Consider the following 17698-nt stretch of genomic DNA (forward strand, 5'->3'; position numbering starts at 1 on the left):
TTACAAAATTCATCTTGTCCAGGATGGTCTTAGAAGATGCTTAAGACTCTTAAGTTGTATTTTCTTGACCAAAGATTTCACCCCAAGTTGGACAGCAACATTTCCAATAAGGCCTTAGAAACCATGGTTTTCTAGAGGAAAAGAAGTTTGAGTTCTGTCTAGAGCAGTTGTCAATTTGACTAAGATTGCAGGTCCTTGAATGTCTTCCGCTGTGGCAACTGTCAGTAAAATACAGTACAACATGTTCATTGACATTTAAGTATTAAATAAAAAGTATGCAACACTTCAAAATCTGTAGATGGCAAATTATTGCTGTTAATGGTATTCTGTGTTGTGTTCTGGTGAAGGATTTGATAAAGATACAGAGAGGAAAAATATAAGAAAGATGAATCAAAGATACCGGCTGTTTCTGCTTCTATTTATTTCATCAAATACTGATCCTAGGAAAAATATCATTAAAATATGCGGTATATTTTAAGGAGCCATCCTGAATGGTTTTATATAAAAAGTGTAAATAAAATTAGTGTCTCACAGAATTAATAATAAATAGAAAGATGGGTAATTCTCAGAGTAAATCCTGTCTTCCCCTGTACATCTCCCATCTGAGCTAATGCATTAACGCCTCCTGTGCACACTCAGCTCGTTTTCTTTGTGTGTCTCTGATGCTTCTCCTGGCTGTGCAAAGGGGATGCAAAAGCAAACGCCTGGGCCATGAGGAAGGGCTATACGTGGCCCCTCTGTCTCACATGCAGCAGTTGTGGGGACAGGTGATGAGGGTGGCAGTGATAGCAAGTGGCTGCTCTCCTTAGCAGGTTTCCTCTCTGATGGGAGACACCTCCTTGGAAGGCAATGCTGCTTCATCTCCAGCAGCTTCTTGGTAGAAATGCTTTTTTAAGAGCATCCTAGGATCACAGAGGTGCTTTCTCCTTTGGCCTGAAAGCTCCATGGCAGTCCCAGCTGCCCCGCTCCCTGCCTCTTCCCTTTGCAGGGGCAGATACACATAAAGTCTCCAAAAGGAGTAAAGTTGCTTTTTTCTTTTTTCTTTTTTTTTGCTTTTTAAAAAAAAAAAAAAAAAAAATATATATATATATATATATATATATATATTCGTGCCTATGAAGCCAAGGCTAGCATCAGTCAAAATCAGGAGAGCTATACAATAAAGGTGGTTTGCTAGTGAGAAGGCTTTCCCTTGCAACAGAAATATTTCACGTAGATGGCTCCAAGAAACACACAGGCAAGCAGTTTTTGCTGGTCTGTTAAATCATTGCTCAGCTGTCACCATCTGGGGAGAGGGGAATGTAGGTGAAGTCATTCTTGGTAAAGAAGAGTAACCGTCATGATGTGAGAACCTACCTTCCTGTGTACAGCTTGGTTTAAAATTATTAGGCAGAGGCTACTTTAACATTTCCTTCCTTCTCTTCCCCTTCCTTTGTGAAACGAAAAAAAAACAACAGTAGTGTGCCAGCAAATAAATAGGTCAAATACAATTACTCATACAGAAAATCCTCAGTTTAAGAGGGGGGAGAAGGAGGAGGAAGCTTGGAAGCTGCCTTAAAAGACCTGAAGTTGGCCTTTGAATTTGTTACAATTTTTTTTTTTTTAATAGGAGGCAGGTGGAATGACAGCAATTTGTAAAATGGCATCTAAGTAGGAAATTGAAATGATGCCTTATGGTAAAGGCAGATAAAACGTTGAATACATGCTAAATTGAAATGCCTAATAGCTGTAATTGGATTGAGTTTGTTTTATGGGACTAAGAGTTTTTCAAAACCAAATTGTATATGAAGATTGATCACTTTTCAGCTTCGTTTTGAGAAAAAATTAGGAATTTTGTCACACTTGCATTTCAGTGCATTAAAACTGTAAGAAGCTTTCTAGCTCAGGAAGTCAAGCAGGAGTTAAGCATTCAGAAATCTTTCTGGAGCAAATGGAATGACTCCCTTAAAGTAGGGATTGGACCAAAACTTAGCAAAAACTAAGCTTAGAGAAGAGAGCCTTGCTCTCACAGTGTTACACTTCTCAGTGTTACACTTCTCAGCCTGCTCTGCTCACCTGCAGTCCTCACGCTTACATCTGTGTCAGCGCAAAACAAAAGTGCAGATGAGGTGCTGATGTGAGGGTAGAATCATGCCTGCTGCTCCTATAGGATAAGGCCTTTTATGTGTTAGCCACTTGAGTATTAACTTTTAAATAATTCACTGTAATAAAAACAAAGTGAGATGGGGATCCTGAACCTGAGCCTCTGCTGCCTTTGTCTCTGTATTAGCCTCTACCAGACACTTATGCTTTGAAAGATGTTATATTGCCAATTGCATTAATGTCACATCATCCCTCTGGGGTCATGGCCAAACAGTAAATATTGCTCTAGGGTAAAAAAAAAAGATTCTCTGGGGGAAGAAGTAACTCATCCCGTTGGCAATTCTAATGACTCTGTTGTGAGTGTTGACACTGTGCTTTTCATAGGGCACTTGGAAGTGTGTGTACTGTCACCTGATAAAATGGAGGTTTCAAGCCTTTCTGCTTGCAAAGAAAACTAAGAGGTCTCTTTATTTTCTAATTTTGATTTTTTTTTTACATTAACCTTATTTTATTGTAGTTAGATTCAAAGCTACCAACTCAAAGAATTCAAAAAGCTTGAAGTATTTAAAGGCAGGAATCTAGGTATCTTTCTCTGAACATGGCTACAGTATTAGTGGGTTTTTTATATGTTAATAGCAGTTTAATATGTTAAAACGTTTTAAGGTCAAATGTGACATGAAAAATTTTGCCTGCTTAGTTTGGAAACAAGAAAAAAAAGGGAAGCAATACTGACAAGCTTCAGCTGGTTACTGTTAAGAGAAGACAATGTAATTACTAGGTTGCAAGTAATACTGGGAGAGGTCACAGTTAAAAGATAAAGGTAAAAATACACTGAAGGGGGACTTACCTACTCATGTTCAATTTTGAAAGAAATATTGATTTGGAACCTAAATTTTCTCAAAATAATCTGCCTTGCAATAGACTATAAAGAAATAAAGAATTAAAAAAGGCTGCTGACCCATTCTAATAAGGAAATTGAGACAAAGGAATGATTTCTTTAAAACTGCACAGAACTAGTGGCAGAAGCATGTTACCCAGAGTGTCTGACACCCACGTACAGTCTGCCTTCTGAAAAACATCTTTGATTACTTATCTTGATTTATGTAAGGAAACCATGTTCTAGACTTGGTGCTTTACTGTATCTTTTCCTCAGGCATCCCATACCTCCATGTACAAGTGCCCTTCCAGCTGCCTCTCCTTCTCTGACTGTGGCATCTTGTGGTACTCCAGATGTTCCACTGATGTGACAGGAGGCAACCTTGTGCAAAAATCCGAGGGTGCCTGTGGGGCAATGGATTTTCCTAGCCCTAGATCCGTAATAGCACTTTAAAAGGTCTTAAGGCCTGCTGCCTTTCTGTAGGGATGTCTCAGGTAATTCTCACTTGACTAATACAGGAAATACCTTTTTAAGTAAAAGGTAAGGTTAACTAGAGAGTCATCAAAAGCAGTCATGGTTTTTTTCTATTGTGGTTGATGACTGTGATTACTGGTCAAAGGTAACGGATCTAAGGGTGGTTATTGCTTCTACAGAGCACACATATTGAAGTTGTGAGTTTGTCAGGCACTTACTGTTAATGCAGATTAGACTAGCACAGTTTTAAACCTTTGTTTCCATTGGTCAGCATTTATATTGGATGGTCTTTAAAGACGACTTTCAGTGATCCCAGGTATGGCAGGATATAGTGTGAAATTGGCTCTTTAAATTCAGCAGTCAGAGAAGTAGTGAGTGACATATAGCAGGGGCAGTACAACCAACCTGCACGGAGATTTGTGCCTGCAGTCTGAAATTGGCGAGTTCACAGCTGAAGTGTGCAGGAAAAACTTGCTGGATGTCAGCGTGATAAGGATTTTGCTCATGTGTGCAAGTGGCCTTTTGTGTTAGATACATTTGCTTACCGAGTTGTGTGTAATGTCCTTCACCCTACTTTTCTGAACACAGTTCCTAGCTCAAATAATAGCTTTCTAGTTCCCTGAATCATGACTAATGTTCCCCTATGACTTGTTACTTGGCACGGAAATTATTAAAACCAGTTAGTTAGATGGCTGCCTCCTGAGGCCAGCCAGCAGAGTCCCTCCAATCTCTGGACACCCTTTGGCCACCAATAGATAGTTCTGATTGCGTCACACCCTACCCTTTCATGCTGTGCTTGGTCTCGTCCCTTTGGCCCCTTTTACCGACACCTGCAGCACTCCCTCTGTTGGCAGGTCTTTTTGTACTGTTTAGTACACCAGAACTGAGCATGCCGGAACTGCTGAAATAGTTGCCTTAAGCAAGTAAGCCTCTTACTTGGTACTTAGAGTCAATGCTTGACTGTCCCAAGACATTGCTTGTCCTGTCCAAACCCACAGCTAAAGTTCTCCGTCCAGGTGCTCTGAATTCCTGGCATCGGTTACAGAATCAGCCTTACTTTTGGCTGTGATAAATGCCTTGCATGGCTGTTGCAAACACCTGTTTTGGCAATTGTCTTAACTGCATTACTCCTTTCCAGCCCAATGCTGGCTCTTCGTCCTTGGCCGACCTGCTCTCCCACACTGTCAGAACCCATCAGATGTGCCGCTGCCCTAGCTGTGATCTTTTGGAAGTGCAGCAAGGTTGACTCCTACTTCTTGAACCTGAGACTGTGGTTTCATTCTCTTAAAGTTTTAAGGGTTGTCACAAAATTATCCGGGACTGTCACATGCTTGGCAGGTTTTCCCTGGAAAGGCAAAATCGTTCTGCTTGCTTCTTTAAAACATCTCTCTGCTCTGATGCTTGCAAGAAACCCCAACCAATACTGCTGCTTACCATGCTGTCTTGTTTCTGGGAACAACCTGATCTGTCTAGTTCTCTGCCTCTGCATCACAAGCATCCCCAGAGCAAGCCTACACACTGTGTTTTTGTTCGGATGTATATGTCATCCAGGATGCCGGTATCTGACTGAAAACTGTCCCCTGCATGTCCAGTAATACAGCTAGCGGGAGGAGAAGGGAGTCGTGCTCCTTACAGCTTCTATGGGAGTCCCCAGTGCTGCTCTTCATTTGACCAAGCTTTTTTCCTTTTGCACCTCCTATCTCTTATTTTATAGATCCCTCTCAGAACAGTCTCTTCCCTCTTCAAGCTGTGAACCTTATGCACACTGCTGCTGCTTCGCTTCTTCACACCCTGCGTTTCCTTCCTTCCTGACTCTGACCTTCTCGGTACCGATCAAGCAGTTGGTGATGGTCATGTTCTGCCAACTGGCTGGCTGGCATAGAGGCTTTTGTAGAGATGCTCAAACTTGCATTAAACATGTACCTTTTTTTTTTTCTCTCTTTTCCCATTTTTCCTAAAATGTCTAGACCCTGCTGCCTAAACTGCTCCCAGTTCCGAGCAATTTTTTTAATTGCTTAGAAAGCATTATGTTCAGTTTTCAGACCAAGAAATGCAGCAAGGTTGACCTCATAAGCTCAGCCAATAAATACAAGAAGATGTCTCCTCCTAGCTAACTAGGTTATTAACTGTGATTAAATAGCCATATGGTTCATCTTGCTTCGATTCATTCTCTTTCCTCCTTTACTTCTGTCTTTTGGATCAGGAGTTCCTCTCCCATAAGGATCCCTGTTCCATTTGTGTTCCTTCCTTCTGTGTTTTCCTGCCCGTATGACCCTTGTTTGTATTGACAGTAACAGAGAGGACATGTACAGAGCTTTTTACTTCTAGAAAGCAGTGTGACAGCAGTTAGTAATTCTGCACAGTAAAGAAATGTGTACATCTGTCTGCATGTTGTTTAACTGGTAGCAAAAGAGATGAAGCTCACCTGATATAGTGGTAGAGAGACAGGAAGAAAGGTAAAGAGCTCTCAGACTTTGGATACATGTTCAGTATGTTAAACAATACTTAGCAGTAGAAAGGTTTGAAATAAGATGAAGATTCCTGAATCATTCCTAGATGTTGATATTCGTGTTGCTGCAGCAGAGGCAGAATGTAACAGTGATTAGGGAGGAGGTGGAAGACTCACTGGAAGTGCTGGGTGATGCTGCATAAGGAAAGAGAGGAAGCTTTTGGGTTTTGTATTTTTGAGGGGTTTTGTATTTTGGGTATTTTGGGTTTTGTATTTTTGTATTTAGTAGTAGAGGCTGGGTAGGGACGCATGCCACCCTTCCTTTTAAGCCTTTAAAAGGTTTCTACCTATGGCTGCTAGGGAGGGACAAAACCAAGAGTTTTGCTTTTTGGTCTCTTTTAACAAATTCCTTGTATTATGCCATTGCCCTTGGCAACTGGTGAAGTAAGGGCAAGGGTCACATATTCCTGTGAGAGGGTAAAGCAAGTTCCATTGCTAAAGGCCTGTTTTAAAAATACAATACTTGGGAGACTACCCTGGCATCCTGGAAACTGAACCTTCATGCTTATCCATGAAATGAGTATGTGTGGACAGCATGGTTTAAATGCCTTAGTTCTACCACTCTGCTGATGAACCTCTGCCCAAAACCTTCAAACTTACCACAGCTAAACTTTTAAATTTGAATTTTGGAGCAGGTTTTTTGTTTCTGTTCTTGTAATATGAATAACTTAAGGGCAGTGGCTTTCAACCTCTTTTGATTTATTAAACTCCAGCTGTTTTTCAGTGGTTTTGCAGACCCTGTCAGAAATCTCACAGATGCACATTGCTGTATAGCATGTTTTAATTATTTTTCTGAGTTTTTCTGAGACCCTTAAACTGGTATTAGTGTCTTGGAAGAGGAGAAGGTGCAAACCACAGTTTGAAAACCTGTGCATTAGAAGGCTTGTTCTGGATGTGACAGTTTATTTCCAAACAACCTCAAAAAAAGCGTTTGGACTATTTTATGTTTTGGGGTTTTGTGTTTGCTTGGGGTTGGTTCGTTGTTTTTTTTTGGTTTTTTTTTTTAAGTCAGTGAAACTAATCCTTTTCCCCATTAAAAATCCTGAGTCCTCCCCCCTGAATAAAATTAGAGAACTTGAATTTATTTAAAGTTTTACATTCACTTTCCTTATGATGCCAATTTTTTTTTCTTTTTTTTTCCCTCTGCAATTACAAAGCGTGTCAAAATGATATGGCGGAGTCATTATATGACTTGATTCTAAGATCTAAAATTTCAGAGTAACAATCATCAGAGCACTACCAACATAGCTTTGAGCAGCCAGCACTGTGCTGGCTTGAGTCATATTTCAATCAATAAGCCAGAGGTGAAAGGCGCTGCTGCTCATCCTGTTTGAGAAAGCCCTTTTCTTTATTTATCATTCGATGCAGCTGCTAAGAATTCTTCACAGCAAATGAAGGTTAAGTGTCAAAACAACAGGCAAGTCTATTCTGCATCATATAGCTGAAACTGGTTTTGTGAACAAATTCTTAAGTGTATGTTGCCATTGAAATAGCATTGATTTGGGTTTGGGCTTGAATGGTCAGCAAAGTGCTTTTCAACCGTTTATTGCCCATGACAAGCCTGGCAAACAAATCTGGCAAAGCTTAGCTAAATTTAATTTTGACACAGGCGGTTTTCCTGTGGTTACTTAGACACAGAACTCTCAATGACGAAGTGAGCTGTTAAAATCTCTGTTAGCGTACTGGGGTGCAGCTAATTATCAGTAGATAGAAATGCTTTTTTGAAATGTGATAATCTGTAGTTTAACCTGTCCTATCAGTTGTGATGGATCTGCCATTAATTTCTACCTTTTTCCCCCCTTTTTTTGCCAACGTTAAGTGGCTAAAAGCCAAGGTAAGAAGTGTTATTTCTCCTTTGACCCACAGTGCCTCATGTGACTGATAGTAGGGGCTGCAGAGCCATTAAAACTGAAAACTAGCGCTCTCTTATCTCTCCTCTGCTTTCCATAGGATATTTAGATTAAAAATGCTCTAGTTGATTTTTTTAATTTACAGTGTTTACAGTGTGTCAATATATCTGCAATACATTGACATCTGCATTTATACATAGATACATTAATTTCTCTAACACATGTAGTGCTTTGCTCTGAATTCAGTAGATGCCTTCATTCCCCTCACTTACATTTTTTTGCAGGAGACTTCCCAGACAACCTGAATGACTCTGCTAGTCAAATAGCAGGGGCAAATTGAGAAATTCTGGCCCATGCTGACTGTATTGTACTGTCAGCGTTAAAGTTTGATTTAAATTATTAATAACCAAATGGAGATGAACAGAAATGTGGCTTCCCTTTAAAGAAAAGAGGATATAAGATTTGTGCACGAACCTGTCAATTTCCTACCTTTCTGATGTCTGTTGTAAATTAATAGCAAAAATAACATTAAGCTTGTATTTAGGCTCTCTGTATTTACTGGTGTTTGTCTTGCGTGTAGCTGAAAACTTGCTGTTTGACAGCTGTCTGGGAATTCTCACTTCATATTCTTACACTTAAAAAAAAAAAAAGCTGTCAATAATAGAGCTGCTCTGTTATAAAATCATGTTTTCCCTTATTTCAGCATGGAAATAACCAGCCTGCAAGAACTGGCACCTTGTCAAGAACAAATCCGCCTACACAAAAACCACCAAGTCCTCCCATGTCAGGCCGGGGAACTCTGGGGTAAGAATAAAGACTACTTGGTCCCGCCTGGGTAATAGTTTTAATTGTGCCAGTGTTGGTGTTTCTTAAATACGTGGATAGATGGCAATTCTGATTTTCTTAAGCAAAAAACATAATTACCTTTTCTGTATAAACCCTTTCAGTTGCATTAACTCTTATTTTCATTATGACCTTTTGAAAGAATGTTTTTTTCATGGCGGAAGGATTTATTGTACATATGGGTAAATGAGGGGGTGGTTGTTATTCCCAATTTTGGGGGAGAAATCCTTAATGACACAAAAGAATATCAATGAGGTTTTAACTTCAGTGGGGGAGAGGCTTTATTGTTAAAGTTCTTGTCTACTCATTTTTCAGTATTATAAGAGGTATGAAGTGTCTGGTGCCATATCTGTTGCATTATCTAAGCAAAATTAGTGGCATTGTGAACACATTGGCAACATTGATTCTCTCAGGCTTGTGCACTTCTATTTTTATGCCTAAATGAGGAAGGATTTTGCTATTCCCAAGTGCTTCTGTGAGCAGAGTTCCCTGCTGTAGCATCTATTTTGCTGCTGTGGACCTGTGGGTAATGAAATCTGCTTATCTTCACGTGCCAGCAAGTAGTTTTGTTGCTAGAGAGCAAAACAATGCTTGAGAAACTCAGAGCAGGTGCCATATATGGTTTTGTATGTCCAACTGTGCAACAGCTTCCAAAAGGCATCCTAAACAAGCCCGTCTTACCTGTTTGTCACTCTGTCTTTCCTTTATGCTGTTGGGGGGGAGACTGAGGCACTGTAAAGCTGTGGTATGGTTGTGTGTTGGGGGCAGTAATTTAGGGTTCTGCTTACTGCAGAACAATGTTTAGATTTCTTAAGAGAAGTGCGACTTAGAAGAGTTCGGTGGCAGGTTCACTCTATTATTTACTGCATGGAGGAAATATGCCAAGCCGAATGCTGCTGACCTTCTCTCCAGGTGCCCATACCCGTTCATGAAACAAACTTTCAGGCACGTTCGCTCCAGAGTCTGTATTTTAGAACTCCAGAGGCAAACTTTCAGGCAAGGCCTGGTAATCATATGCAGAGCAGACTTTCAGGAGACAAAATTCTTAGAAAATAAAAAATGCAATAGAGTAGAATAGCAGAAGGGCTGGCTCAAGCTGGGTACCTGTGCAGAGGTCCCTCTGAGCGTAGAAAACTACAAACTTTTGTATCTTTACAGGCCATTCATACCATGATTCAGTCCAATAGCAATATTTCACTTTGGATCTTCTTGCTTCTCATTGGATCTCTTTTCTCTGATTCCACATGAGCCTGTGTTTTGTTCAGCTGTAGACATTGTTTATGGTCCATAGCCTTGCAGATACTGTTTTGTCTGAATAAATACTTTCTTCTCAGCGAAGTGCAAAATAGGCCTTATCTTATAAGTGTTCAGTGTAGTTTGTAGTTGCTTTTGGTAAATATGAGCAGAACTTTACAGCTTAAAATTTTAGCAAATCCAGCTAAGTAACATGAAGCAAAGAGTATATTGAAAATCATACAACCTTACATCTCTAAATAATTCATTACATCTAGTATGCATCTACTTAAGCTAAATGATTGCTATATTGAACTTGAATTGGGCTCATACACTGACCTGTGAGTAGTAAAACCATTGTCATACAGCTCCCTTATTTAGCAGAGAGAGCTCAGAGTGGGCTCATGCAGGCTGTCATATTTATAGAATAAGGTGGATGACTCGTAGTCAAATTGCATACAGTAGGAAAAGTCTGCACAAGACTCCCTGTGCCCACAAGCCACCAACGTTCAGTGTGCCGTTCTGCTTCCCTGTGGGTCTCCTGGAAGGAGTTCTTGGCCTGGCCGTGGCTCAGGCCCTTCCCTCCTCTGGAGCCTGGGCCAAACTGCTGCCGGTTTGGCTGTGGGGGGATCGAGTCTATCCGCCACGTTGTGTTGGCTCAGGTATGTTGTCTGAGAGAGAAGGTGAGCTGGAAAAATGAGGAGTGAAGAGATGGAACAGGATGGGGGACCGGCAGCAGTAGTCAAGGAAAATTAGAAGCAGCGACTCCTTTTGTCAAAGACTAGTGGTTTATTTATTTATTTATTTATTTATAATCCTGATTTGGTGTTTTGCTGCTTCACCATGGCAGCGTTTGTTTCATGTTCTGCAGAGAAATTACCCTGGAGGTTTCCTCAGCATGTTTTGTGAAAATTCCCATTGCTCAAGGGTATGCAATCAGTATTCCAATTGTGTCTCTTATGCCAGCTGAGAAAGAGTTGTTTATCAGCCCTGGCAAGCTGGGTAGCGCTTTCATGTCCTCTTGGACGTTTACTATTGAAACAGCAGTGTTGATGCACTGGTGAGCTGCCTCTCTCTAATGCTCTCCCCTGAACAAGACAGAGCTGCTTGGTTGCCTTAGCTGATGCCTGATAAGGATTAATCAGCTGAACGTCATTTCCAGATGAGCTTGACAAGAGACAGCAGTTGGCTGAGGGGGAGGAATAATGTGGGTGGGTAACAGAGATTTCTATCTGCCCTTCTTGTTCAGGAAGCACAGCTCTTGTCTTGAGCATCCGTGTTCTGCCAAAGCATGAAATATCATAGGCATGACTGTTTCCCTAATAGATGCAGAAAAAATTGCTAGAAACCACAAGGATACTACTCTTCTGCCTTTGATCCAGAAAACGTAAAACCAGAACGAGCTTGGTGTGTAACAACGGGCCGTTAAGTATGTGCTGCCTATTGTGCAGCTTGTCCCTCCGAGGCAGGACTAACTGAAGGAATATGGTGGGGATGGAGTCCTGCACAGAAATCGTGTGGGCTGAAAAGGGAAAGGGGCTGCAGGAAGCAGGTATCTCCTCACTGGACCCGGGAGAGACTGTGGAAAAGCTTGGATGCTCTGGGTGGAAGTATCACAGGAGAAGGAGTGAATTGCTGGAGCTGGATGGAGGGAGTAGCCATTGTGCCTTGAGGGTGCTGGGGCAGAGCAAAGGCCTTGGGCTCCCTGGGCTCTCCTTGGTGGCAACGGGCATCACGCCACACTGCAGCGTGGGGGACAGCGGGGCAGGGAGCACTGGGCAGTGTCAGGAGGGAGGGTTATCCTCTCTAGGGCTGGCAGAGAAGCAAAGGGAAGGATTGGACTTGAGTGATGGAAAGAAATTGGTTTTGACTTCTCTGGTGCTTAAGAGTTTGAGTTCTTCAATGAAGCTGAGAAGAGCAAGGAGAAACTGAGGCATGGCTGAACCTGAGGATGTAGTGGGGGTTTGCTTTTGACAATGTTTTTAAATTGTCCAGGCAAAATAAATGCTACAGACCTGAGTAATAGTATTGCCAGGACCTTCCAAGGTAGAATACCTTAAAACATTTTCAAGGTTATTTCTGTTGGAAGCATATTTAAAATCTTCCTTAGTTATAATTTTATTTGATGGTATTTAGAGCTCTATCTCTTATGACTGAAATACAAAGTATATTTATTTTTCCCATTACTGATCTCTTTTGGCAGATCTATAGGTGGTGGTGTGCATATTAAAATCATCTGGAGTTCTTTATATAGACAAACTAATTTACAAACACTACAGCGCATGCAAACAATTATGGTATTTCCACTTCTCTCCTTTAGAGGTTTTAATAATAGAATGTTATAGTTAAAATTTAGTGCTGTTGCATTCCATATTGTAAAAACGTCAATAAGTTTCTTAAAATACCAGGAAGCTGTGCAACTTATCAGCTCAGTTAAAACCAGTAACTGAAGAAATTATTAAATGCCAATACTTAAGTATTTTTGGTTTTGCTTAGCTGGTGCATTGCCACATTCTGTGCCTTGCAAGGGATCTCTTAGCTACTGGTGAGAACTGAAGAGCTCTGCAATTCAGTACAATAAACATGCTGTTCTTAAGGCAGTAATGGGTCTGGTAAATAGATCTCGAAAGATCTGTGTTATATTTCTGACTGGATGCAGTCTGCTAGGTGACTATGGGAGTCTCTGGAAAATGGAGACAATGAAGCTCATCCAAGGCACTTTAAGATCTGCCTAAGTGCTATGAGGTTGCTTGATTACTGTGTGAAATGATGCTACTAGGAAGAGCATTGGTGATTGCAAATGTAGCTGTGAATCTTTCAGCCTGACTCCTGTCTCAGTGAGTTGAATACCTTTAGCCAAGAATACTTTTGGAAAGCATTTGGGGGGGATGGAGAGGAAGGGAGGAAATACGATATTGTTACAGTGGAAGAGCTTCTCACAAACACTGTACTGAAAGGTAACTCCAGAATGTTATGCAGATGTAACTATTGTATGTTATGTAGTTCAAATAATATATTTTGGGTGGTAAATTTACTTCAGGTTTTTTTAACTACTTTATGTGCTGTAGGCCAACTTGTATGGATCTACATAAGAGCACTTAAGAGAGTTGAATGTGACCTGTCTACCCTGCCCGGTGGAACTTGTTTAATATACAGTAATGTGGGTCACTGTGCAGTGATCTCTTATGAAAACTTAAGGAAACAAATGGCTTCACTACTTCATTCATTTATCCTTTTGATCTTCTGCTCCTTTATCTCTCTGTCTTCAAATCTTTTTTTTGTTGACCAGACGAAATACTCCTTACAAAACCCTGGAGCCGGTCAAACCGCCAACAGTCCCCAACGATTACATGACCAGTCCTGCCAGACTGGGCAGTCAGCACAGTCCGGGAAGGACGGCTTCCTTGAACCAGAGACCAAGAACACACAGGTAGAGCGTCTTCTCACTGTAACTCTTTCCTGCCTGGCATGCTCTTGCTTACTAAAATCATGTAAAAGCTTTGCAGCTTTGTGCCTGTTGGCTTTTTGTTGAGAGGCAAAAGGTGAGTTATTCTGCCACTCCGCATTAACGGAACATGACTGTATTGTTGACTTCTCTAGCACATAAAACTGTCTTCATACTCTATAGAAGCATCATTGTACCTGGCAACTTCCATAACCACAGGCCTTGTTTTATATAATAAATTTATTTTGTTCTATGGTATTTCTTTCCCAAGAATAAGCAAAACTTTAAAATTTATGCAGTTGCAAGGTAGGGTAGTGATGGGTCCTAATGAGTTTGAAACTGCATTATTAACCTTAGCCTAAAATACACTTAGGTTTTTATTGTTGTTCTCAAGACCACTAATTGCAAAGGGAAATTTCTGTTGATTAGAAACGCCGTGATTAAGGTAGTCTGAAAGAGCCGATTGCTTTCTTTTTAGTAGAACTTAATGCTCATAATCAGTGCTAGGATAATAGAAGTAGAAAATAAAACCAATTCGCAGAGCAGGTATTGGCACCAACCGCTTGTTTCCACGTGCTTAAGGGCTTTGAAAGAGGAGTGTGTGTTTTGGGTGAGAAGGGCATTTCAGATTGTACCTTGTTGTTTGCGGGTTTTTTTAGTGTCATTTTTTTTTCCTCAAATTGCAAGGCTAGATCTTTGTCTGAGCCTCTTGAGTGAATTCAGTTTTTTCAGTTTGATTTTTATCATGGACTTCAAACTGCAGGGGAAAAACAGATGAAAGAATTCAATATAGTTAGAAGTAAATGTTAGCTTATTTTTGAGAACTTCATTCTTAATTTTTTTTTAAGCTCCTGTAGGCAGTTAAACACAGTAGGTCACTAATGGAGCTTGAGAGAGTATTTTGGACACAGCTGATCATGAGATACTGTCAGAATGTAATAACTCCTAAATCTGGCTGCAACCAAGATCTTGTTAATCTATTTAGCTGGCTACTGTGAATGCTTCCTACTCTCGTCTCACAAGATTTTATTTTATGTAGACTGCAGTTAGAAATTCAGCTGCAACCATGGTGACAAGATCAAGGTCTTCAACATACAGAACACTAATTTTGAAGGAATTATCTTGGCTTCCATTTCGCGTCACTGATTTTTCTTTTTTGTAACAGTGTTATTTTCTTAACATATATCTGTATGATTTGGTCTTGAGTCTTGACAGCACTGATTTGTAGCTACCCAGGAATGGTAAATAAACTATAACATCACTGAGTACTCTTTAATTAGCATGGATGGCTTAAAGTGGTGTTTTGACTTCAAAATATCATGAATGCTTATTTCTCTTTATATTATCCATTTAATCCATGTAAATTCAAGCCTTGGCCTAAGCAGTGCTCTTGGATAAAAATAAGGACAGCTTCTGCCTGAACCTTGATTCTTTTTCAGCTCCTTCAATGACAAGAAATATTATGACCTCCAAAGGCACGTGTAGAAATGTTTTACAGTAGTTCACTGGAAGTATGTTCTCTAAAAATCTGTAATGATGGCCTCTAATTTGCATATCATATAATGGTACTTAGACAAATTGTGACCTGGCTGTAGTGTTACCTTTCAGACTATCTCAGAAACAAACTCATACATAAAAAGTGTGTGCATGGGCAGGGGGGAAGTGTTAAATACACAGAAAATTATCCACACCACACCTCATCCGAATTGATTTATCATGGTGGTTGTCAGTTCAAAAGTTCTCAGTCTAAACTTCTGCTCTGAGTGGAGGAAGTGTTCCTTCAGCTAACAGCATAAATAATCTTAAGTAATTACTTACAGTTTAGATATGAACTCATCCATCCCTAGCTTATTACTTTAAATTATTACAAGGCCCTGAACTATTCCTGCAGTTGTTACTCCATTGCCTAGAACTGGTATGATTGTTTACCTTTTTATTTTTTAAAGCATTTAATTCGATATTTCATGCATAGTGATGTTGATCAGCTTAGCTATATTCCGTTTATTAGGAGTTTAATGTATCCAGACTTGATTAGCTGTATGCAATTGCAGGTAGAGACAGAGGCATTTTATAGGGGATTTTCCAACAGTCTAAAATCGAGTTAGGCTAGCAGAGCTTGCACAAAGAGCGTGACTCTTTACAGGCATTGGTAGGAAATGCTGTGCTAATACTTGTGTTTTTCTTCTCTAGCGGTAGTAGTGGAGGAAGCGGCAGTCGAGAGAATAGTGGAAGCAGCAGTATTGGCATTCCCATTGCCGTGCCTACCCCTTCGCCGCCAACCATTGGACCAGGTATGTGGGACTCTTCCCGTGTTCACTTAAGGCTGTAATGTCAGTCACTTGTGTTTGCAGAGGGATTTGGACTGAATATAACAGGGTTGAAACTGTCCTGAAGCACCATCCTACTCATGAAATCTCTTATGAATGCTGAGGACCATCTAAAGTTTTAATTCTTTACCAAAAGTACTTGCAGAACAATCACTTATAGAATAGCAGATGGTTAAAATACCTTTGTTGGTCCATGTTTTTACAAGATAACCAAGGTGGGGAGGGGATAGAAGGAGAGAGGTGTATCCTTTTAAACTTTATCTTTAAATGCCTATCTACAATTTGGCATTTCTGGATGCCCTGAGAAGCAGCAGCAGCAACTATGTGCATGTTTGATGGGAAACATCTTCTGCAATAGCCTGCTAAAATTACCATCTGCTAGTGATGGTATGTACTTGTTATTTTTTTTTAATTAAATAAAATTCTTTACTTCAAATAAAATGCAGAAGATGACAAAACCACTGGTAGTAGTAGAATTCAGGCTTATCCACCAGTGTTGTTTATGCTGTGATTACAGTCTGAAGTTGCTAAGCTATGATGGAGATCACTGAGTGAGGCAGGAGAACTAGTGTGGATAAAATAGTATAGCAATGAAAAAGAACCATGCAGGATCTCTTGGTATCAAATGCGTATTCCCTTGTCTTATGAATGATGAATGGTGAGAATGTGTAGGATCCTTCTTTATTATAAGCCTGGCAGGATTATTATCTTGGTAGTAAACTAATTCAGTCACTTCTTTACTACCTGTGCATTTTGTAAGCACATAAAGCTAATTTGCACAAGAAAACAGTGGAGTTTTGGTGTAGCGTAATTTTGATATTGCACCTCTCAAATCTCTGTTCCTTGGATGACAAGTCTTCACTTTTTTACACACATGTAGACTTTCCTTTCCCAGGGGTTTGTGATCCTGCAGTAGTAAAAATAGGCATGAAATCTTACTAGTATCTGGCATCCCGTAAAAAATCAGTTGAAATAAAGATCTGCAGGTATAGAACCCTGTGTGGGATCAAGGCCTGAGTTTGCACCAGTTAACTGATGTTGAATTTCTGTGTTTATTTGGAAAGCCTATGAAGTGCCTGTGCTTTATTTGTTTTTCTTTTTAAAATATATGGCCTAATTGGGAATATAAACTATTTTATTAGCACACATTTCTGTTCCTCCTCCTCCCGGAGCCCCGCCAGCACCACCACTGCCACCACCTCTCCCGCTGGGCAGTCTGATAGGTGAGACTTGTGTCAGTGCTGAAGTGATTGCAGTCATGCTGCATAATCAATAATCATCTCTTCCTAATGGACTCAATGAGGGTGTTTTTTCTTCTGTAGTGGAGTCTACATGATTTTAGTATAAAAATCAGTTCTGGGATTTTTTTTTTGTTTGTTTGTTTTTGTTTGTTTTTAAATAAATCTAATCACCACTAATTTCCTGCTGTTAAAGCCTCTGAAGGTAAATGCACAAGGTACAGGGAGAAGGTTGACAGTTGCTTGAAATCTCAGTTCTCAGTAAAGCTCAGATCAAATTAGTCTGATTTATAAGAATTCAAAATCAGCTTGAATATTGGCATTCTGCTTTATCACTCCTGCAGCTGAAACTAAGTCACAACAGTTGCGCTCTGGCTTACAAATGGTAGCTGATGTGTAGGGCGATGTATGTGTTCTGTCCTGTGGGTGTAAGGTGACCAAAAAGCAGAGTGTCTGTCACGGTGGCTTGGGTTTGATTCTGTAACACTGCAGGCAGGTGGCAAACTGGAAGACTTGGGGACATGAACTAACAGTTCTTGAAAAATTGCTTCAAGCATTACATACAGCTGTTAGGATGGGATCTCAAAGTAGTACTTTTCAAAACAGGTGAGGAAAAAATACCCCACCTTTTCCTGTCACAGGCTGATGACAAAGTTCATTGATTGTGCTATGAAACCAGCTTTGGAGGCTTTGACCCACGTAACCCTTTGCATTTTCACTTACTGAAGTGTTAAGTGAAAGTGACTTTGGATAGCATTACAGGACTGCAAACTTCTGATCACAAGCTGTTTGTGTATATACGTATGTGTGCACTTTCATA

The 17698-nt window shown here is 40.3% G+C and overlaps 1 protein-coding gene across 10 annotated transcripts in view; it reads left to right on the forward strand.

Annotated features, from left to right (window-relative positions):
* ABI1 (abl interactor 1) overlaps positions 1-17698 on the forward strand; it is an 83630-nt gene that overhangs the window by 55093 nt on the left and 10839 nt on the right. For 4 of the 10 annotated variants that reach the window (XM_065627792.1, XM_065627788.1, XM_065627789.1 and 1 more), the window contains exons 4-7: positions 7762-7776; positions 8496-8596; positions 13158-13298; positions 15504-15604. In XM_065627792.1, the coding sequence (XP_065483864.1) occupies positions 7762-7776; positions 8496-8596; positions 13158-13298; positions 15504-15604 (358 nt within the window). Of the gene's footprint in view, positions 1-7761; positions 7777-8495; positions 8597-13157; positions 13299-15503; positions 15605-16782; positions 16864-17698 lie in introns of all 10 variants that reach the window. The other 6 variants (XM_065627791.1, XM_065627787.1, XM_065627790.1 and 3 more) reach the window with 3 other exon arrangements.

This window comes from Caloenas nicobarica, chromosome 2 (genome assembly GCF_036013445.1).
Source record: "Caloenas nicobarica isolate bCalNic1 chromosome 2, bCalNic1.hap1, whole genome shotgun sequence".
Lineage (NCBI taxonomy): Eukaryota > Metazoa > Chordata > Aves > Columbiformes > Columbidae > Caloenas > Caloenas nicobarica.